General features: G+C 44.9%; 2 protein-coding genes across 9 annotated transcripts in view; one reads left to right on the top strand and one right to left on the bottom strand.

The window, feature by feature from the left end:
• PTPN21 (protein tyrosine phosphatase non-receptor type 21) overlaps nucleotides 1-9,508 on the top strand; it is an 82,352-nt gene extending 72,844 nt beyond the window's left edge. For 4 of the 6 annotated variants that reach the window (XM_042990301.1, XM_042990302.1, XM_042990298.1 and 1 more), the window contains exons 14-19: nucleotides 1,515-1,652; nucleotides 2,924-3,145; nucleotides 5,124-5,252; nucleotides 5,645-5,879; nucleotides 6,672-6,832; nucleotides 7,075-9,508. In XM_042990301.1, coding sequence (XP_042846235.1) covers nucleotides 1,515-1,652; nucleotides 2,924-3,145; nucleotides 5,124-5,252; nucleotides 5,645-5,879; nucleotides 6,672-6,832; nucleotides 7,075-7,203 — 1,014 coding nt within the window. In that variant the 3' untranslated portion in view covers nucleotides 7,204-9,508. The remainder of the gene's footprint in view (nucleotides 1-1,514; nucleotides 1,653-2,923; nucleotides 3,146-5,123; nucleotides 5,253-5,644; nucleotides 5,880-6,671; nucleotides 6,833-7,074) is intronic. The other 2 variants (XR_006219041.1, XR_006219040.1) reach the window with 2 other exon arrangements.
• Nucleotides 9,509-19,879: 10,371 nt separating this feature from the next.
• SPATA7 (spermatogenesis associated 7) overlaps nucleotides 19,880-22,673 on the bottom strand; it is a 39,751-nt gene continuing 36,957 nt past the window's right edge. For all 3 annotated transcript variants that reach the window (XM_042990295.1, XM_042990296.1, XM_042990297.1), the window contains 2 exons: nucleotides 20,744-20,801; nucleotides 19,880-20,497 (listed from right to left, as the gene is read on the bottom strand). In XM_042990295.1, coding sequence (XP_042846229.1) covers nucleotides 19,913-20,497; nucleotides 20,744-20,801 — 643 coding nt within the window. In that variant the 3' untranslated portion in view covers nucleotides 19,880-19,912. The remainder of the gene's footprint in view (nucleotides 20,498-20,743; nucleotides 20,802-22,673) is intronic.

The raw sequence follows: 22,673 nt of genomic DNA, 5'->3' as shown, positions 1-22,673 counted from the left end.
CCATAGTAACATGGGGTTGCCATTATCTTCATCATCCAACAAACTTAGTCCACATCCCAATGAGAATTGAGGTTATGGGAGTTTAGTATTAATATTAAAAACAATGAACTAAATTGCAGACAAGCAGAAACATTTGAGAGTTCTCCACCCTTCTCCACCTCCAGGAACTTGATTGTTATCTGAAAACCAGTGGGCTGGTTAGAGTGCTCCCATTGCTAGGGACAGATTTTCCTCCTGTGCAGCCCCAGTCTGGGTGGCGGTTCTCACACAAACCATGGTGCGGCTGTGCCCCGAACACCATGTGTCTGTACTCTGAGGACAGTACTAGCTTAGACTCCGTGCGCCTTTCTTCAAATACTGGCTTTAGAACTGACCTTCCTCGCAGTCAGTTTTATCCGGCATGTGGTGCAGTGGGCCCTTCTGGCTCATTCTCAGGCAGAGAACAGCTGGAGCCACCTCGTACTGGCTGGCGAGAGCGGGCTTGAATTTTCAGGAGTCTTGTGAGCCACTTGATGTTATGTTGGCAGCTTGAAATTGGCCGTGGTGGGCGTATTTGCACCGTGGAAACTGGCAGACTTTATAAGCCCCTCCCCAGCCCCCCTGCCCGTTGTTAGACAGCAGCATCCTGGGGTTTCCTGCACAAGGCAGAATCCTGACATTTTAGCCTATGCAGTGGCCTTTTAGCCTTCCTCCCTCCCCTCCTCTCCCTCCCTGGCTGGTTAGAGCTGGAATAAAACTCATTTCCTTGTGAGACAACTGAGAAAACCATTTCTGTCAAACGAGGGCCACTGTTGTAATTATTATGGCTTCTGAGGGGGTGTAGAATATCTGAGTAGACTTGGTGGTCCCGGGCTTGTCTGCCTTAGAGAGGAAGATCATTACGTTAGTAGTCACTTTAGGAAACACACATTTTCAGGAGGCAGATAGCCTGTCCTGTGCCCCCCAGCCCCCTGGCGTGACACGATGGAGCTCTCGGTGCTGTTTCATTTTCCTGGTTAAAAACGTGCAGTTCTGAGAGGTGTCGTGATCCAGCCCAGGTCACACAAGTCTGCAGCAGAAGGTACAATAGAATAGAGAGGGTGAGTGCAGAAAACATGTTTTTTCAGAATGATTTAAAGAGCTAATATATATTTCTAAAAAATTACAGAAGCCTATTGGCAATCACACAACTGCATTTAAAACCCTTTTTTGTGGACGGCCACTGATTTGTGTGTGTGTCATGTTTTGAAATTTGGGAGCTCTTTGAAGGAATGCTGTCTGCCTGGAGCCTCACCTTACATTACAACAGAGCCTTGAAACCAATTGCATTTCAAAATCTATCTGGAAGACTTATCAGGGCTCTGGCCTTGGAAGGAATGTCTTCCTCCCAATGTTTGTTGTGTGTGTGTGGAGAATAATCTCTCCTGTGGTTGAACACTCCTTCCATTTGTTTCCAGTCTTCAGTCCGTTGGAATTTCTTTTCACGGGGGTTGTATTTGTGTATATTTCATATATACATACAAATATTTTTATAGGGAATGAAAAAGAGCCGGGTAGATGCAAAAAAAATTGGTCCTCTCAAATTGGCTGCCCTAAATGGACTCTCCCTGTCTCGACTGCCTCTGCCGGATGAAGGAAAGGAAGTGCCTGCCAGAGCCACCAATGACGAGAGGGTACGTACGAGACATAAGGACCCGGTATGCCTCCTCTGGGGCCATCCATATAATGCTACAAAATGCCTTCTTGAGATGTTAGTGAATTTTCGAATACATTTAATCATCACAAATGAGTGTTATTGAGGCAAATCTAACAGATAACTTTAGAGTAAATGTTGATTTTGCTTGTTTCTGAATGTTATTCTTGACCTTCTTCCAGCCATCTACAGCAGTCTTGATATTTGATGGCTTTAAATTAGAGGAGATCTGCCAGTACATGTGCACATGAGACTCTGACTGCTTTCATTGTACTGAAAATGTACCTCAAGAGTAAACAGTTACTGAGTGTTTCACGACTTTCTTTGTGACCAAGATAATATTTGCTGTGAGGTTTTATTACATCAAAATCAGACAGGCATGAATTAATGCTAAGTAAAAAGATTCCTTTGCTTACAACTGGACCATGGAGATAATTTTGAATATTCTTTTTTTTTCAGTTTTTGTGTATCGTTGATTAGAACATTGAAGCATTTGTTCATAGAGATTGGAATTGATTCGTCTACTCTAGGGTTTACTGTTCTCCAGGAGAATTTTTCTGTCTCTTAGGAACTACAAAATCAACTGTAGATTTAGAGAAAATGAGTTCAACAAATTATGTTAGGCCAGTTTTCACCTTTAAACAGAACTCTGCATTCTGCTTCTCACCAACAAGGTTATTTCATTTGTCATTTATTTATTTTTTTAAAGTTTATTTTTTTGGGGCGCCCAGCTGTTTCAGTTGGTTGAGCATCCAACGTCAGCTCAGGTTGTGATCTCACCATTCAGGGTTCGAGCCCTATGTCTATGGTGACAGCTCAGAGCGTGGGACCTGTTTCAGATTCTGTGTCTCTCTCTCTCTCTTAATAAACATTAAAAAAAAAAGTTTATTTATCTTGACAGAGATAGAGACAGAGTGGGGGAGGGGCAGAGAGAGCCGGAGACAGAATCCCAAGTAGGCTCCGCGTTGGTGGCACAGAGCCCGTCACGGGGCTCAAACTCCTAAACCGTGAGATCATGACCTAAGCTGACATCAAGAGTCCAAAGCTCAACCAGCTGAGCCACCCAGGTGCCCCTCATTTGTTATTTTAACTCTTATTGTTATGTCTTGTTAAAAAGTTAGCTTTGGTTTCACCTAGACTTTTCAGTATCAGATAATGCTAGACTTGAAGCAGAGAACAAGATTTCAGATGCGCCATCAGAGTGCAGCTTAGACATGTGACTACACTCATTCCACATATTCCGTTTTACAGTGTAAAATTCTGGAACAGCGGTTAGAACAGGGAATGGTATTCACAGAATATGAAAAAATTCTTAAAAAACGGCTAGTTGATGGGGAGTGCTCAACAGCACGACTCCCTGAAAATGCAGAAAGAAATCGATTCCAAGATGTCCTTCCCTATGACGATGCCCGAGTGGAGCTGGTCCCAACTAAAGAAAACAATACCGGCTACATCAATGCGTCTCATATTAAGGTGAGCAGAGCGGGTAGGGTGATAAACGGGCCGTGAATTTGTGAGTTAAATCACAAGAATGATAAGAATTGTATTCGTGTGTGTATTCTAAAATCAACCTAGTTTGAACCATCGTAACCAATTATGTCATAAACTGGGAAGTCCATTTCCCCCGGCTGGGTAGGAAGTGTTTACCACTGGAGCCCAGGCCACATGTGCCCTTCCCCTTTGGTGAACCACTCCGCCCCCAACACTGTTGCTGGGACCCAGGGAGCACTCCTCGCCCTGACCTTGGGACTTTGTTCTTCTAAATCTCTAGGCCTCTTTCTGGCTCCTGAATTCTCTCCAGAGTGGCAGAATTGCTAGTTTTTCCTGATCACATATATCTGTTAATTCTCACGTGACAAGAGTGTCTGGGTATTTTGATGGTGGTGTCGCCGAAGCTTTTCCCCGTGAGGCTGCTGTCTGTTCTCTGCATATTCCCTATAGTCGCTTTCGCACATCATTTTGTTCTCGGGAGAAGCAGTTACACCTTTTCCCTAGAAGCCGAGTAACACTGTCTAACCGGGCTAGTGTTACACCCATTAAAATGGGAAAAAGTGAGGATTCCCAGCTGGCAGGCGAGGAAGGCCAGGTGCTGTCTCTCCTGCATCATCGTACCTTTTGTTTTCTGCGGCTAGAGGTCCAGTTCTTGCATTTTGGGAAGGAGAAGTTTCCTAATACAGAAGGAGGAAGTGTCCATGGCCAGGTGTTTTTCTTCTTTCCCACATTTTATTTCGTTTACAAGTGATATTCGATGTAAGCAGCTTCCCACGGGTGGCTTTTAAAAGAGACCTGACCATCTGCCCACGGAGGCCGGTACCCTTGACGGTCTTTGGGAATCTATGCACGTGCTTTGAAACGTGGGTATGGTTTATTTAAAAACTGAACATTTCTGTGGAATAACTCATCTAGTCTCGTGACTGGATGGATGAGAACTGAGTGAAGTCGTCGTCCTGTGGGGGTGTTTCAAAGTCTTCAGACACCAGCTGAGGAACGAAGGAAGGTGCCTGAGCTTCAGAATTCCTGGATGTCCCACTTACTAGCGTGGGACTTGGGACCTGCTTGTACTTTCCTCTGAATAAAGAAGTGCTGACGCGTCCCCCTCAGGCTGTCCATCAGAACCCCCGCCCCCCAACAGCTATTCACTGTGGTGACTGGTAGCTCCCAGGGCACCTGCCACCATGAGAGTGAGCCCTCAGTGAGGGGATGTGCCTGTGATTTATGAGGGTGTGGGCAGAATAGCACCAGGCACTTGGGAAACAGTCACTGTGGTCACCGGACGTCAGGGCGTGTGGGGTCTAACCCAGATCTCCTGACTGTATTACCTTAGCCTGTTCCCAAGGAGGTGCAATCTTAGGTGCAAATTATGTGTCATTCTGGAAGGTGATCTTGACTCAGGTTCAGAGGTGAGACCACTTTGAGCAGGAATATTTTTTCTTCTCTAGAAATTTGGCATTTAACCTTGGTTTTGGCTTCATTGTTAATGTTTTTCCCAACGTGTTTAGCACTTCATGGTTTAGCACTGTTTGAATTTTAGGATCCTATTTTGTTGAGACTATTTTTATAAGAAGAAGAACCGTAACGGCAGCAATAACCACTGTTTACTGAGAACCTATTATGTGCAGGCACCATTTATATTGACTCAGCTAATCCCGCCAGGTGACTCATCTAATCACTATGAGGGTACGTGATATTTTTATTTTACACATGAGAACAGAGAGTCAGGTTAAGTAGATTGCCCCAGGCCACAAAAATATTATGTGAATTCAAGTGCATAGGTTTATAAAACAGGTAGTCGTGGGAATTGTATTAATAAGGAAAAAAAAAAAGAATAAAAGTCTTTATTCTGATAATTCCATTCATTCTTTAGTAGCACCGTGAACTACATGCATACGTGTGTGCATACATCATATATGTCCACACGTAGTGATTTTTTAAAAATCTTTTCTAATTTCAGGTCTCTGTCAGTGGAATTGAGTGGGATTATATCGCCACACAGGGACCATTACAGAATACCTGTCAGGATTTCTGGCAGATGGTGTGGGAACAGGGAATTGCCATTATAGCCATGGTGACAGCAGAAGAGGTGAGTGCTCCTTTCTCCTAATTGATTTCCTCAGCCCCCAGAGAACAGTCCCTGTGGGTCGTGGGGAGTCCTGACCCTGAGAGGAGGCGGCGGGCTGGGACCCTAACCCTGCACTTCGGACACGCTGCCTGTACGGAAGTGCCTTCGCTGCTGGATCTTGTGTTGGGTTTTGGCATTACTTGTCATTTTGTTGTTGTTGTTTGTCTGTCTGTTTTTTAACGTTTGTTTTTGAGAGAGCGAGAGCAGGGGAGAGCGCAGAGAGAGAGAGAATCCCAAGCAGGATCTGCACTGTCAGTGCAGAGCCCGACATGGGGCCTGAGCCCACGAACCGTGAGATCATGACCCGAGCTGAAGCCCGCCCAGGCGCCCCTGACCATACTTGTCTTTCCCAGGAGGGCGGAAGGGAGAAGAGCTTCAGGTATTGGCCACGACTTGGCTCCAGGCACAACACCGTCACCTACGGGAGGTTTAAGATCACAACCCGGTTCCGCACGGACTCTGGCTGCTACGCCACCACCGGCTTAAAGATGAAGCACCTGCTCACGGGGCAGGAGAGGACAGTGTGGCATCTCCAGTACACAGACTGGCCTGAGCACGGCTGTCCGGAGGACCTCAAGGGGTTTTTGTGTAAGTGTCTTCATTCCCAGCACAGCCTCTGCTTATTGTTAAATTTGTTTGTGTTTTTACATTTATTTATTTTTGAGAGACACAGTGAGACAGACCACAAGCAGGGGAGGGGGAGAGAGAGAAGGAGCCACAGAATCCGAAGCAGGCTCCAGGCTCCAAGCTGTCAGCACAGAGCCCGATGCGGGGCTGGAACCCACAGACCACGAGATTATGACCTGAGCCGAAGTCGGACACTCAATCAACTGAGCCACCCAGGTGCCCCAAGGCATATTTTCCACTCTGGCTCTGGGCTCAGAGCTAATTTTGAATTTTTATTTAATATTTATTTTTGAGAGAGAGACAGAACATAAGCAGGGGAGGGGCAGAGAGAGAGGGAGACACAGAACCCAAAGCAGGCTCCAAGCTCCAAGCTGTCAGCACAGAGCCCGACGCGGGGCTCGAACCCACAGACCGTGAGATCGTGACCTGAGCCGAAGTCGGACGCTTAACTGACTGAGTCACCCAGGTGCTCCTGGACTTGCTTTAAAGTAACGGTTTTACGTGTTTAGTGGAGGCTTAGCAGAAGGTTTTGAAGTATAATTTGGTCTCAGAGAGACCGCCTCCTCTGTTTCATTTTGTAAATGAGAAAATGGAAGCCCAGGCAGAGGCAGTGACTCGCCCAAGGTCACACCGTCCGTTAGTGGTCGGGGTGCTCTTTATCCAGAGTCCTCCCAGTCAGTGATGATAATCTGAAGATTGTCAATTTGATGGGCCTTAATCCCCGATTATGTTTCTGTTTCTGGCATCTCACAGCATACCTCGAAGAGATCCAGTCTGTTCGACGCCATACAAATAGTACCAGTGAACCAAAAAGTCCCAACCCTCCCTTGCTGGTCCATTGCAGTGCAGGAGTGGGAAGGACCGGCGTCGTCATCTTGTCGGAGATCATGATCGCCTGTCTGGAACACAACGAGGTATTGCTGTCCTTCTTCGGTTGGGGGAGAAGTGGGCAGGGCCCAAGGCCAGGGGAAGAAAGGACCCAGTGGCCTAATAGTTCTTTCTGAACAAGTACCCGGGGGGCTTCTTCTAGAAGATGCTGAGGTAGCAAAGAGCGTCTGTCCGTCTCCTGACCAGATCTCTGCACAGGCTCCCCCCCGCCCCCCCGCCCCGTCTCCGCAGCGGAGTGCATTCCCCTCATGGCTGTCTCCCCATCCAGGTGCTGGACATCCCAAGGGTGCTGGACATGCTGAGGCGACAGAGGATGATGATGGTGCAGACCCTCTGCCAGTACACGTTCGTGTACCGAGTGCTCATTCAGTTCCTGAAAAGCTCAAGGCTCATATGAGCTCCCACAGCTTGTCACGGGGACCGCCGGATCATGGGAAGCGTTTACAGCGAAAAGAAGTGCTTGCCTAACTCCTACTTCCTCCGGCACCCTGGGCCGCCAGAGGCCGTGTGAATGGATGACGGGCACTGAAGGCACTGTGCCGAGCAGGAGGCCAAAGTCGGGAGGCTTGGCCCGGGAAAGATGCTGAGGGAGAAGGACTCGGTTCCCAGGGCCTCGCCCGGCTCCGGTCTGTCCCATTTGCGGTACTTGCACACTTTGTGGAGGTTGTGTTTTCCAGACAATTCTCTGTTTTACTGAAGCTATGCTGGGCAACTCTGGCAATCACTAAGGCGCATAGATTTCTATCTTAAACTAGTTTTTGATAATGGAATTTTATTTTATGACTAAAGTATTTGAACTTTCTAGGCGGATGGTCCACAGGTGTGATCGGTTCCTGTATAAGTTTGTATTTAAAACCATGTTGCTGTTTCTCGTTACTTCTTAAAAACCTTGGGTACTTAACGGTTTAGTTACCAAACCCATAACTACGAGAAGAATCTAAAAGTGTTATTTTCAAACATAGAAAGCATTTTTATATTCAGAAAATTTCTTATCCTAAAAATTCTATATATTTGTACCTTCTATTTTTTCCAGACGAGAGTTCATCTCAACTCATTAAGATACTGAAATGAATGAAGGCACATGATTGAACATGTAAGAGAATAATCGGATTCACCATTTTATTCAGTATTATTTGTAAACCCAAACGAGTTCGACTTTTCATTGGTTGAAAATGAATTGAAAAACCTTTGCATCGGATGGTTTTAAGCACTTTTTTTATTGAAAACAGATCTGAGTTCTGACACGTGCTGCTTTACAGATGAAACAGTAACAGTGGACATGGCTCCAGAAGGAGTGTTTTGGAAGAGCTAAGGAATAAGTGTATGTAGGATGGTTGGGGCAAGAGTGAGTTTGGCATAAGTACAAGATGCCTTTGGCCAAAGTACAGTATTACCTATACTGAGACTGCGAGGCTGGGGTGGAGACAGGGGGAGCTTGGGAGGGTGGGGGCCGAGCCGCCCCCAGACGGTGGGTATCCCCGGGAAATTCAAGAGCCATCCCTGTCAGTGACTCTTTCCTTGGAGTTTCTTCTACCTCAACTCCTTTTTTAATAAATAAAGTCAGGTTTCTGTGACCATCAAAAGCCTTGAAAGAAGGGAAGAGTTGCTAATAGTTTCACCTCATTTCCCAAAACTGTGCCCATACTTGTGGGGCCACCCGGGATTACTGTGGTATTCAGGAGGTGCTCGGGTTTTAGCTCCCCAGCCTCCTGACTTCACCCGAGGTCAGTTTTAGCTTCTTGGGCCCCCCTCCCCCCAGCCCCCATCCTTTCCAGATGCACCGAGTGCCGGTGGGCAGAACCAGGCTGAGTTAGAGACGAGAGGGTGTCGCCTTTGGTCCGGGCTAAGATGGCCTTGTCACGGAGGGACTTGAGTAGGTCTGAGGACTGATTGGAACATTTACCTGAGGAACCGTCTCGTATTTCCTTCTGAGGCTGCGTCTGTAAAATGCCCAGCTTCCACAATGTCACATGCAGGGTTCTGCCCCTACTTAGGATCTCCTAGGGGTGGTTCCGATTCCCCCGTTCACCCCTAAAGCACCGTAACTCACTGTGGTGACCACGGAGTGTGTGTGGTCACCTGGGAGGCAGGATTTCCTTCATACGGTGTGGATCTGCCCACCTCTTAAGTCACCTAGAAACCACCCACCAAAGAGGAAAATTCACAAGATACTAATGAAAGCGAGAGGTGGAAGTGGACACAAGCGCTCACTTAGGGACAAAATGTTCCTTTTAAACCGGAAGTTGTTTTAAGAGTCCTGTTTAAGTAACAGTAGACCCAAGTGTGAATATTGACAAAGAGCTCCCAGAAGAACGGAATAAGAGTTTTTTATGGTCATGTTTCCCGTCTCCACACCATGTAAAGGACAGGAACGTTTGCAGTGCTTTCTTTCTCCCGCGGTACGTTTTTTTCTAAAATGCTTTTCTGTCAGGTTTACACATTTTGAAGTGTCCCAATGACAAGAACATACTGTAAAACAAAAATCTGAAGAGTAATATATGGTATATTTGTCGTCCAGTTGTAATAACTGTAAGAAAATTACTTTTGAGGGCTGCGTCATACCGTTTAAATGTCACTCTTAAAATGTCGCATGTTTGACATAGCTTCTAAGATCCATGTAATTTATTGTCCCTTTTGAATAAACTTTTCCAGTTAGTGAATGTCAAAGTACTTCTGGATAAAAATAAATCTACATTACTGGACTTGGAAATGATGTGATTTTCCAGAGTGAACTGTGTAACAGGGACACTTGGTAGGATGTTGCCGTCTGCCCAGCCTCCGCGGTGCTTTAGTATCTCAGTGTCTTTTAGTCCCTTGAGGTTCTACGTTTCATGTCAAAATTACCAAAATGTACATTTCCCCAAAAAGCAAGTTATGAGCCGGTGTTTCCCAGAAGATCAATGTTGGCATCTCTGGCATCAGTCTTCCTGATTAGTGGGGTCTTTAAAAAAGATTTTTATTTTTAAGTAATCTCTACACCAACGTGGGGCTCAAACTTACGACCCCGAGACCAAGAGCCACACACTCCTCCCCACTGGACCAGCCAGGCGCCCCCTAGTCTCTTGATGAAATGTTCTCCCTGAGAGTTTTGAGCACAGAAAGTATTCATTTGGAAAGTTAATTGTAGTCACGGTTAATCACTTTTTTCCTGGAACGCCTACTGTGAAATACCTTGAAAGCCCTAGTATTTAGCCTTTAAAACCCTTTGGCAGAAATAAAACAGAAGGTGGACTTAGGCTTCCTTAGAAGCTCCCAGAAAGAGCAAGGTCTAAACAGAAACACAAGAGGAGTGTCAGGCTGTAGGACCGAGTGATGAGAGCAGCAGAGCAGAGCCAACTTTTTTTTGAAACTTTTTTTTTTATTTTAATGTTTATTTTTGAGAGAAAGAGAGCATGAGGGGGAGAGGGATAGAGAGAGGGAGACACAGAATCGGAAGCAGGCTCCAGGCTCCAAGTTGTGAGCACAGAGCCCGACGCGGGGCTCGAACTCATGAACCGTGAGATCATGACCTGAGCTGAAGTCAGACGCTCAACCGACTGAGCCACCCAGGCGCCCCTAAAGCTTTTGTTGTCACAAGAAAACCGCTCCTTCAGATGGGTTGACATGTTAATATTCACAACATTAAGAAAATACAAATGTACATATATAACCTATATAACATAAAACTTTGTATGTTTTAAAATCTACAATTGGAGGTCAGCTGTACCTTAGGAACAGGCTTGAGATTTGCACGAACAAATGGAAACAAGAATTACCGTTTATTGTAAATCATTTTTAAAATCAGGCTTGTTAAAAAGTTTACTTAATTCAAGTGATCTCTACACCCAACATGGGGCTCAAACTCACAACCCTGAGATGAAGAGTCACATGCTCCTCTGAGCCAGCCAGGCATCCCTAAAATCAGATTTTTAAAGGGAATTCTTTGGTATATAAATTTAGGGAACTTGTTTCCCATCAGGATTTCATGTGGAATAAGCTAAAACTATCTTTTTCCAGTTTAAAGTCTATTAAAAAAAATTAAATTGGAGGGGGCTTTTTATTGAGCTGAGGGATAGACATTTCAAAAATAGAGGAATAGGGACATTAACAATTTGCCTGGAAAAGACATTTCTCAAAAGAACATGAGTTTTTCCAATTCCTCTAGACGAGGGCTCTGTTCCAGTATCTACAATTATAGAAAAACCAGGAAAAATTGGAAAGTGCAGTTGCTTAAGGTGTGCACGCATTGGATAAAGGATTCTCAGAAACAATTGAACGGGTCCTTGGATGGTTTAAGGTGGCATCCTTTTCTGTATAGTACAGGCAGTTCCCAAATAAAAATCGTGCTCTAAAAGTTCAGATGTATGTGTGTTGAATTACTGAGAAATATAGTAATATTTCCCCCTTGTAAGCCATATTCCAAGTGGGTGTTAACTTTCTCGGCTTGTCCTCCCAAAGCTTGCTGAAACTGTCAGGGCTCTGAAAGGTGAACCGTGGTGGAGAAGCCAAGGGCCATAATCTGAGCTCTGAGGAGAGAGCAGTCTTCTCCCTGCTGCACCCTGGTGGTGAGATCGGAGAAGGAGTTCTCCGCCCCTCAGTGGGGACTGAGCCTCACTCAGCAAGCAGTTGTCAGCTGGATCAGTGTTTGCTGAGAGAACTCCACAGAAGTGACTGTCCCATCCGGTGTTACGGAAACTTGGATGGCCCGTGAAGGGTAGGGAGCGGGACGGAAAGGGACGGAACGGGACGGAGCGGGGATGCCCCCTGTGAAACCACCCGTGAGGCAGGGCAGGGGTGAAGGGGAGTGAATTGGCAATACACTCCCCTGCCTTTCCTGTCGCCCCTTAAATGTCCTCCCTTTATTGTCATGGGAAGCAGAGGATGGGCCAAGAGGGAGGTTCAAGGTCTGCAGCACCCAGCTCAGGAGGCAGCAGTTCCGAGGTTAATATTCCCACGCAAAGGGTATACGTAACGTAGGGTCTGGCTACACGTCGTGTTTCCAGATGACCCTGTGTATTTGAGAAATTTTTCAAAAATCTAGGGTAAAGCTGGACTTTCAGTATGTTGGCAGGTTAAGGGCCAGGAACCATTTCCTTATTTTAAATTATGCTTTAATATTATAAATAAGTACAAATGGATGACAAGAAAGGAATAATTGAACTTCTAGCTGCAGAACTGGCAGTACGGCTGTGAATTTTTGAAAATTACTAACTAGCTGTGTAAATCTTTTGATCGTTATTCTTTGGCTTCCATTAAACGACTTCGTGGTCTGTATCGTAAAAAGACTTAAAATCCCTAAAAGCCCTTGGCTCTAAATCTGGAATATAGCGTATCCTCCACTGGCTACAGCAGTACACGATGTCACGCTGATAAACGTGCAATTTGCACTGAACTGGTTCGTTCTTCAGCTGTGCAAAAACCCCACTACCCTACGTAAGGTGTCAAATGTGTATACTATGGACATTTTAAGTGTGCATGTGGGTCTTAAATTCACACTCTAAAACCTCGTGGGAAAAAGTCGACAGTATTCGCTCTTAGGAGCAAGCGTGTGACTGCCAGAGAAATTCAGAAGGGTGGATTATCCGGTTTAACCAGAACATGAATCTGGCCTCAATTTGGGTTAATGAGGTTAATGAGACTAGTACAGAATTAATGACAACTGGCTTTCCATGTCAACCCGCTCGTTTGTCAGCTGAGGAAATCTGAACAAATGAATGAGGGGTATAAGCTCACTCATTTTGCAGTAGAAAAAATAGCACAGGTCATATGCTATCACACTATTGGAAATCACTTCAAATTAATGGACCCCTGAACGAGACAAAGCTTTTTACTTATTTTATCATGGTATTTTTCAAAATGTAATTTGATCTTAAATATCCTGAAAGGATCTAAAGGTTTTGCAGTTTTACTGGAATAAAAACCAGTGCAAATACTGGTTCAGCCCAACAAATAGCCTGAAAAACTAAATATTCTCCAGAGGTGACAAGCTTGGTCCAGACTGGATTAAAAAAAATTTTTTTAATGTTTATTTTTGACAGAGAGAGACAGAGCATGAGTGGGGGAGGGGCAGAGAGAGAGGGAGACACAGAATCGGAAGCAGGCTCCAGGCTCTGAGCTACCAGCACAGACCCCGACGCGGGGCTCGAACTCACAGACTACGAGATCATGACCTGAGCCGAAGCCGGATGCTCAACCGACTGAGCCACCCAGGTGCCCCTAGATTGGATTTAAAAAAACAAAAACAAACCCACCAGGTTAAAAATAATACAAAACTCACTTGAGTTAAACAGAGTGAAAGAAAAAAAAAAACAACAGAAACGATACTATAATTTGTAACAACTTGTAGGCGGATAGAGCTCTAATGGGTTTTATTTGCATAATCTGGTTTCTGGCAGGACAGAGAAATTAAAGCAGTAATTGTGTAGGGATGATTCTTAATGTTTTTGCAAATTTTGTTAGTATCAGCTTGGACCCTTCCATATTAGAGTTTCTCAAGTCTATATTAAAAGTAGGCAGCTTAATTTCTTATAGAATTGAGCTATTACACGTTAGAAGTATATGCAATTTCTAAGCAATACAAAATGAGGGAGGAAAATAAAAATATTTGTTAATATATCAAGCCTTTTTTAAAATTTTATTTTTTTAACGTTTATTTATTTTTGAGACAGAGAGAGACAGAGCATGAACAGGGGAGGGGCAGAGAGAGGGAGACACAGAATCCGAAACAGGCTCCAGGCTCTGAGCTATCATCACAGAGCCCGACGCGGGGCTCGAACTCATGGACCGAGAGATCATGACCTGAGCCGAAGACGGACGCTTAACCGACTGAGCCACCCAGGCACCCCTCAAGCCTTTTTAAAAGCTTGGATACACACCTTACTCAAAAGATTGTCACTGGGCCATTGGAATATATATTTTTTACTGTAGTCTCATGTAATTTTTTACATTTATGATATAAAACAGATTTTTATCAGGCAAATGTTAAATATTTTCCTATGAAAATGCCCGTGTTTAATTCTATTGTGCTTAATTGAAGGAAATATTCTGAGTTATAAAGATGCTGTTTGGCTCAGATGAAGAAATACACTGTAACAAGCCAGAAATTTGTTGTATATTTCTGAGTTGTATGATCTGGTTAAAAAAGGAAGCAATCCAAACCCTACCCATAGTAAATTTAGCAGAGCATAGTTTAAAAATAAACATCTAGATAACACGTCTATTTAAGTAAAAATTCCAACAGACGTTAATATGGCTTAACCTAATAAACCCAAAATTTGGAGGAAATTTATATGAAGTAACATTTTCTTAGAAAGTTGCCCTCTAATTCAAGCAATGCACTGGGAAATTGCACCTTTCTGACATGTGAGTATAAAGAGTTGCCTAGTATTGTTTTCTGGTTTAAAAAGCAATTTTAAGTGCTGTCTGAAGATCAATAATGTAAAAATGTATAATCAGAAGAGCTTAATTCTTCTAAACTCATTGGTTTGTAAAATTGTGTACATTTAATGGGCAAAAAGTTTGGATGACTGTAATATATGTGAAATTAATGTATTAGTGTGTTTTTGCCATAAAAATAAATATTGAAGATACAACTCACGTGTGATTATATTAGTACAATTAAGGCTATTTTGCTGGAGTTTTTTTCACTTTAGATCTTATTGCATAGAGGCTCATAATTAGTCCCATTTCCCCATTGGGTTATTTCAAATAAGGTACCAAACCTTAGATGTTTCTGGGAGTAGATGCCAGTCTGTCATCACCTATCTCCGTAGTAATGGATCACTTAGGAGACAGAATGCATCTTGCTGGGGCACCCGGGTGGCTCAGTGGGTGGAGCGTCCGACTCTTGATTTCAGCTGAGGGTCATGTTCCCAGGGTCACTCGCACTGAATGTGGAGCTGTTTAAGGTACTCTGTCGCTCTCGCTCTCTTGCTCTCTCACTCTTTCCCTCTCCCTCTCTCCCCCTATGCCCCTCAGCCCTGCTCATGCTCTCTCTCTTTAAAAAAAAAAAAAAAAAAAAAAATGTTTACAATGCATCTTGCCAAATAGCCAGCTTCACTAACCAGGGCATTTATGGAACAATTAATATACTTGAAGAATAAACATTTGTTGGGCCACCTGGGTGGCTCAGTCGGTTAAGTGTCTGACGTCGACTCAGATCATGATCTCGTGGTTCGTGAGTTCGAGCCCCGCATCGGGGTCTGTGCTGACAGCTCGGAGCCTGGAGCCCGCTGTGGAATCTGTGACTCCCTCTCTCTCTGCCCCTCCCCTGCTAATGTTCTGTCTCTCTCAAAAAATAAACAAACAAAAAAAATTGTTGACGTGCCTCCCAATGATATCCACTTCCCAGCAGGTTGACAGAGCTCCCCTGTAGTGGAACTTGATGTTATTTGTCAAATGTCCACCGCATTTGTTAGTGGGTTTTTTTTTTCCCTAGACCAGCAACAGCAGCGCTGGAAACTTACTAGAAATTCAAATTCTCAAAGGTCATCCCAGGTCTGAAAATTCTGAACCCGAAGCTAGGGAGATGGGGCCCAAATTCTCCAGGTGATTCTGATGTACATCAAAGGGTGAAAATCGCCCCCTTCAGGGCTTTAAAAAGCCGCAGGTGGTCCACAGCCCCTCAGGTCCCTATTCCTTATCCAGGCAAACGGGAACGGCACCCTCCGGGGCAAAAGGGACTTTACAGATGTGGTTAAGGTCCTTGAGATGGGGAGTCGGGTCATCCGGGTGGGCCCAAACTAGCCACGAGGGACTAAGCGGGAGGCAGGAGAGCCACAGTGTGAGATGTGGTGACAGAAGCAGAGGAGGGTGCGGGAGGGTTGAAGATGCCACGCAGCTGGCCTGCAAGATGCGGGAAGGGGTTGCAAGTGGAGGAGGGGTGGGCGGCCTCTGGAAGCTGGAAGAAGCAAGGCTACAGCCTGCAAGAAGAGGTCAGCCCCGGCAGCAGTTTGTAGGACTTCTGGCTTCCAGAACCGTAAGATGATAAAGCTTTCTTTAAGCCACTAAGTTTGTGGTGACTGTTACAGCAGCAAAAGAAAATGAGCACAACAGTACATTCTTCCTCTCGGGGGGGGGGGGGGGATCAGCTCACCGATTCGATTGTAGAATCTTGAAAGAACTAGGTGGGTATGGAATCCACCGGAACGGCTGGGTGTTTTCGTCTCCTAACTTGAATGTTGGTGCAAGATGGAATTCCTGAGGCAAAAGGTTGGCTTTGGAGCAAAGCTTTACTTATGTCATCTCAAAAGTATCTTCTTCCGGGCCGAAAATTAAACGTGGATTTGTTCTTTGGGGCTATGTCATCATTAGCTGAATCTGCTGCTTTTAAAACATCTGGGAAAAGCAACTTATTAGGCGGTGTCCTGTGTCCAGGGGACTGCTGTCCAGGGCCATCCATATTAGCACGTGAAGGAAGGGTCAACAGTTACCACTGCTTTTAGATCTTATGTGGCTTTTTTTTTTAATTAAAAATTTTTAAATGTTTGTTTATTTATTTTGAGAGAGCAGAGAGGCAGACAGGAGACACAATCCCAAGCAGGGTCTGCACCATCAGCACAGAGCCCGGTGTGGGGCTCAAACTCTCAAACCACGAGATTGTGACCTGAACTGAGATCAAGAGTTGGACGCTTAACCAACCGAGCCACCCAGGCGCCCCCAAGATATTCTTTCAATTATAATTTCTAAAGCCCTGAACAATTAAGCCAAGGCTAATTTGGGCATATTAAAACTAAAACCTTTGTCTCATCTAGTCCAAACTCTTAAACCAGGGCCCAGGGTAAATTAAGTCACTGGCAGCCGATTGATCCACTTGGCAAATCATAGTCTTGCCCCATAAAAGCTGCTCTGAGTCTTTTCTGAGTGGCTTCACTGGGGGGGGGGGAAGAAATGTGAGTTTTTAAAGGGAAGATGCTAGTTTACATTTTATACCATCTAAAATGTGAGCAAATGAGGAAATTTTCTTGTAATTTAGCAATTGCTACATTCTCCCTCCCATGGGGAATTGACACTTTCTGAGTGTAAAGAGGAGAGAGGAAAGTTCTGTCCTGTTCTCACCTGTGGCCAACCCTGTCCTCTAGCTCCAACTGTCTCCCTCCATGAACAAATACGTTCATTCTCAAGCGGAGACAAAGACCTGGGATCCAAAGAGAAGTAAGTCCCTCGTCTTGAGAAGTCCACAGTCTAGATGGAAGAGAAACTGGGCACATAAACAGCATGACAATTCCCGCTACAGATCTGAGAGAGCCCGGATCCCACAGCGGGTGGGACAAGTGGGGAAATCAGGCAGGGTCTCCCTGTGTTAAAATCTGGACTGTCAGGGAAGGCCCAAGAGAGCAGCACAGGGGAAATGGCATTCAGAGCAGGTAGCGAGTACAAAGGGTGGGAGAGAGAGGGAGGGAGGGGGGAGAGAGAGACAGAGAGAGAGAAGCTTTGCAATAAAGAACAAGTCATTTGATGTTCTAGACACTTAGGATAGTTGGTGGACGATGGCAAGGGATGAGCTGGGAAGGAAAACATAACTTTGTAAAACATGCAAAGGGACCTGGGCTTTATCTTGTCGGCAAGAGGAAACTCTCAAAGGTTTTTGTTGTTGAAGGGAGTGGTGACATGGTCTGTTTTAGGGTGACAGCGACTGAATATTTCTCACACGACCTATTTAGTTCTTACAGCCTTGCAGCGAAGGCCCTGGAAGTTCACCGCGGTCAACCACCGAGGCCGCCCTGGGTTCTGGTCACGGCTCCCAAGGATCAAACCCCAGGCAGTCTGTGTCGAAAGGCTCACCCATCGAGCCTCTGCGAGCAGAGAGGAGGATGGACTGCGGGAGGAGGCAGAGAGAGAGACAAGGATGCTAAGCCAGTGTTTCCCAAACTTAACATTCACTTCTCACCTTTGCACGACTTTTACCGTATCCAAGAACCATTCTTGATATTTCTTTAAACCAACAAATCTTTCTCAACCTGCATTTTATTTTAGTATCATTCAAGTGGACCCCATGTGCAGCACAGAGCCCAACGCAGGGCTTGAACTCACGACCCTGAGCTCGACACCTGAGCTGAGGTCAAGAGTCAGGTGCTTAACCCACTGAGCCACCCAGGCGCCCCTCTACACTTGAATTTTCAAGGGAAACCCGAGGACTACGACAACAAAACACCCTAAAAAGTACAAAAATTAGGATGGGTGATGGTCCTAGAGACAAAAAGCTGTGCCCAGACTTGGCGGAGAAGAGCAGATCTGGCAAAGCAGGCAGGCAGCGACAGGGCCGGGCCCAAGGCTCCCAAAGTGGAGCGCCAGCAGGACGGCAGCTGCAGCAAAGGGAGGACTTGAGGCAGGGCCGCGAGTCTGAGGTAGCTGCCTGGGTCGTGGGGTAAGGGATTTGTGGCGGAGAGGCTGGGACTGAAGAAAGGAGCCCTGGAGGCCGAGAGAGGGATGGCGCCCAAGAACGGAGGGGGGGAGAGAAGACTGATGGGGAGGCCCAGGCTGGGAGCCAAGCCTAGGGTTGAGGATATTTCAGGAGGTCGAAGAGGACTGTGGGATGGGAAAGGGAGGCGTCGCTCAGAAGGTTAAGGGGAAGAACTGCACAGGTGGGAGCTGAGGGGGAGGTGTGGCTGAGGAAGGGCTGCAGCCCGGGGGTGACTCGGGCATAAGACACTAGGGGGAAGTGGGTTGGGTGCTCAGCCCCACCGTGTTGCACTCTGCAGCTTGTCCCTGAGCCTGAATCGTGAACACAGCGGTGACAGCTTCCCATGAGCGAGACAGACCTGTCACCCACGTGGCACCAGAAATCAGCTCGAATACCTCAGTGGTGTGCACTGCCTTTGTGGAAACACTGGTCTGGACAGGGGATGGTAAAAGCCTGAGTTAAAGACCAGGATGCTTAGAGGCCGGTGCTAAGTTTTTAGAACATCTGGGCGACTGGGGCGCCTGAGTGGCTCGGCTGGTTAAGGGGCCAACTTCGATTCAGGTCACGATCTCACGGTTCGTGGGTTTCAGCCCCGCTTCGGGCCCTGCGCTGACAGCTCAGTGGCTGGAGCCTGCTTTGGATTCTGTCTCCCTCTCTGCTCCTCCTGCGCGTGTGCTCTGTCTCTCAAAACTGAATAAACGTAAAAAAAAAAAAAGAAAGAAAGAAAAGAATATCTGGGTTATCATTATTCAGTTACATTATTGTAAGCGGCTGAAAAGACATGAATAGAGGTAAGTCTTCTGAGGCAGATCTTAATAGCCAAGATCCCCACTCGTGGGTACAAAAGCGAGAGGAGAGTATCAGACTAGGTTGATAGAATGTTTGCCCTCGTAAGAAGGGACACTTTTTCACATAGATGACACACTGTTCTAGTTCACTGATAACTAGAAAGTCCTTGAAGCTTTAGATACTGCAGGAAAGTGAGAAAGAAGAAATTAAAGAGATTAGAGACCAGGCTTAATGTTTCGAAATCCGTGCCAGATCATAAACCATTTCCCACTGCATACAAAATCACTTCGGTCTGGGTGAAACACGCTCCCCCGAAAAGCAACTTTAGAAATTGGGGCCAACAGATCCTAGGGAGACCGCAGTGATTCTCACCTTCCATACCCGTGTATAATATCTGCACCCCTCAAGTGTGGGCAGCACCTATGACTTCCTTCTAATGATGGAAGGTCATTCCTGTGGTTGCATCGTTGATATGGGACTCTATCTCACTAGCGGTCTCTCTCCCGTTAGCCTTAAAGAAGCAAGCAGCCACGTTGTGAGCTGCCTGCAGAGGGGGCCGCGTGGGAGGGAACGGTGGACAGCCTCTAGAAGCTGAGGGCAGCTGATGGCCAAAGGGAAAGGAATTCTGCCAACAACTGAAAGGAGTCTGAAGCAGATTCTCGCCCCAGTCGAGCCTCCAAATTAGCCCACAGGCCCAACTGACGCCTGAATTGTAGCCTTGAGAGACCCAGAGCAGGCACGTCTAAGTTGTGTAGACTCTTGCTCCACACACATTGTGGGATAAATAATACATGTGTGTAGTTTGAAGCTGCAAATTTATGGTAATTTATTATAGAGCATAGAAAGCAAATACAGAAATCTTAATATATAAAAGAGAAAAAAATGGGAGAAAAGGAACACTGGATGATTGGTCATTTGGGGTATTTATTAATGAAGATCAAATATCCAAAGGGCAATCCTCAATGCTCATTTCCATGATTTTAAGAGTTGGTCCTTCCATGTCACGACTGTTGTCACCTTGGACACCGTGAAGCTGAAGGGACGGGGAGAGTTCCGGGCTCACACAACATAATTCATTCGAGGTCTCCACCTTTTCAGTGTCACTGTCGCCTTCAATGACATTCACAGAGGTTTCTTGGTCTGTTAAACTGTCTGAGACACTTGAATTTTTTTCATCCGAAATTGAAGGTCCGGGATTTGCTTCATCATTCACTTGTTGAATTATAACCCCTTCTGAATACTTTGATTTGTAGATGGGCAGGAAAAATTCATCCGGTGAGGAGAGTTTCTCGTTCTCACCCTTCGGTACGGATAGTAACATATCCAAAGCTTTTTGGTATTGCTGACGCTCCTGTTGAATTGTGGCATCGTGGTTACTTTTATGATGATTTTCTTCTGAGTCCTCAGCCTGTTCAAAACCCAGTAAATTCAGCATATCGACATCATCCAGCTTTACTAAGTTTTCCTTGGATGTGCAGCCTAAGTCCACCTTCAGGATACGCAGCAGGTGGCGCATTTTTCCCTAGGATTAAGACAAGAATAATGACATTAGCTGAGCTAGTCACACTGAACTACTTTTGTGGGCAGTGCTGTTAATCTCAGCAGGATTAATACTTACTTCACGCACGCTCCCCGCCCCCGCCACGCACACAAAAGGTACAAGGGCAAAACCGCTCTTGTTTTTAATGCATTCTTTGAGGCTATGGAAAAACTTCAAAATTCTTTCTATATTAGAATTTTTCTAATGAATGTCTGAAGAAAAACAAACCTCCTCCAAATGATGTTTATTTTGTTTTATGTGTCGCTCAAATAGTCGTTCTAAAAACCTGAAAGATAAATAGAAATGCCAATGTCTCAAAATCATAAAATCAACCAAATACAAAATGGTCACGCAATAACAAAACTGCTAAAGGTTGGAAAATATTTTTCAGATTATTCTTTTTCTTTGCAAAACCAAACACTAATCCTTCCCTGTTCTGTCAAGTTCTCTGATTTGGGAGCTAGTATGGGTCTTAAGTTATATTACAGACGCCATTGTTTCTGAAAGAGTATATACCACTTGTACTTTTGTGAATATTTTATTTTTTGTGTGTGTTTTATTTATTTATTTATTTTTCAATACATGAAGTTTATTGTCAAATTGGCTTCCATACAACACCCAGTGCTCATCCCAAAAGGTGCCCTCCTCAATACCCATCACCCACCCTCCCCTCCCTCCCAACCCCATCAGCCCTCAGTTTGTTCTCATTTTTTAAGAGTCTCTTATGCTTGGGCTCTCTTCCACTCTAACCTCTTTTTTTTTTTTTTCCTTCCCCTCCCCCATGGGTTCCTGTTAAGTTTCTCAGGATCCACATAAGAGTGAAACCATATAGTATCTGTCTTTCTCTGTATGGCTTATTCTGTGAATATTTTAAATGAGGTCCAACAGTTCCCTTCCCTCTGCCCCCGCCACAAAACAAAAACTTTTTTCTTTTTTCTCTCACACACGTATGCACACAACAAATGCCTTTTCCTCCCCTTGTTTCTCACATCCACAAACCCCCCAAACCAAACCCTAAAGAAAATTCTCTTACACGGAATTATTTTATAACGCTTCCTAAATTATACTTGAAAAAAATTCCACTGATGGTAAATCCACTTAATAACCTAAAAGCTATCACTTATTAAGTACCACTAAGGGCTAGACATTTGTGCTAGACACATAATCATTATACCCCTAATCATGACCAATATTGGGAGAAAGGTATTGTAAAGACCATTTTAAAGATGAGAAAATAATCTAAGATGATAACTTCCTCTCTCCTAAGGTCCAAAACCATTAAGAGAATTTAACCCAGATGTGTCTGGCTCCAGAGAAAATCTTCTCACAACTAAACCACACTTGTGGTGCTATCATATGAATGTATCCATACCTTTGCTGAAAACTCATTTGTTGCCATTTTTTATTATCAATGAAATTAGCTAATCTTAGATTTAGTAGTTCTGAATTACTTGGCCGTTTTTAAAAAGCCCAAGGAATCCATATTCTACCCTTTACAAACAATACATACTGTTTGGGTATCAATTTTGTTTTTCTAATCAACTATATATTTTGAACATCCTTCTGTATCAATAAATTCACTTCATTTTTTTTGAAGTTTATTTATTTTGAGAGAGAGGAGTGAGTGCAAGTGGGGGAGGGGCAGAGAGAGAGAAAGAGAGAGAGAGAGAGAGAGAGAGAGAGAAAGAGAGAGAGAGAGAGGATGAATCCCAAGCAGGCTCCATGGTGTTAGTGCAGAGTCCAATGGGGGGCTCGATCCCACAAACCGCTAGATCATGGCCTGAGCTGAGATTAAGAGTTGGACACTCAACCGACTGAGCCACCCAGGCACCCCCCCTGAAAACATTTTTAACCACTTAAAAAAATTTTCTTTTTAATTTATTTATTTTGAGACAGAGAGACAGAATGCGTGTGAGTGGGAAGAGGAGCAGAAAGAGAGAGAATCCTGCGCTGACAGCATGGAGCCTGACGCAGGGCTCGATCCCATGAACCACAAGATCAGGTCCTGAGCTAAAATCAACAGTTGGATGCTTAATCAGCTGAGCCACCTGGGTGCCCCCCCTTAACGACTTTTTTTAAATGAAAGAAGTAAATAGAATACTATATTTAAAAAAAAACTTAGCTCTTCTTGGTGTATCTTTTTATAGCAATAAAAAAT

This window comes from Panthera tigris, chromosome B3 (genome assembly GCF_018350195.1).
Source record: "Panthera tigris isolate Pti1 chromosome B3, P.tigris_Pti1_mat1.1, whole genome shotgun sequence".
NCBI lineage: Eukaryota > Metazoa > Chordata > Mammalia > Carnivora > Felidae > Panthera > Panthera tigris.
The sequence above is the reverse complement of the archived record's forward strand: the minus strand, read 5'-3'. Positions and strand labels throughout refer to the sequence as shown.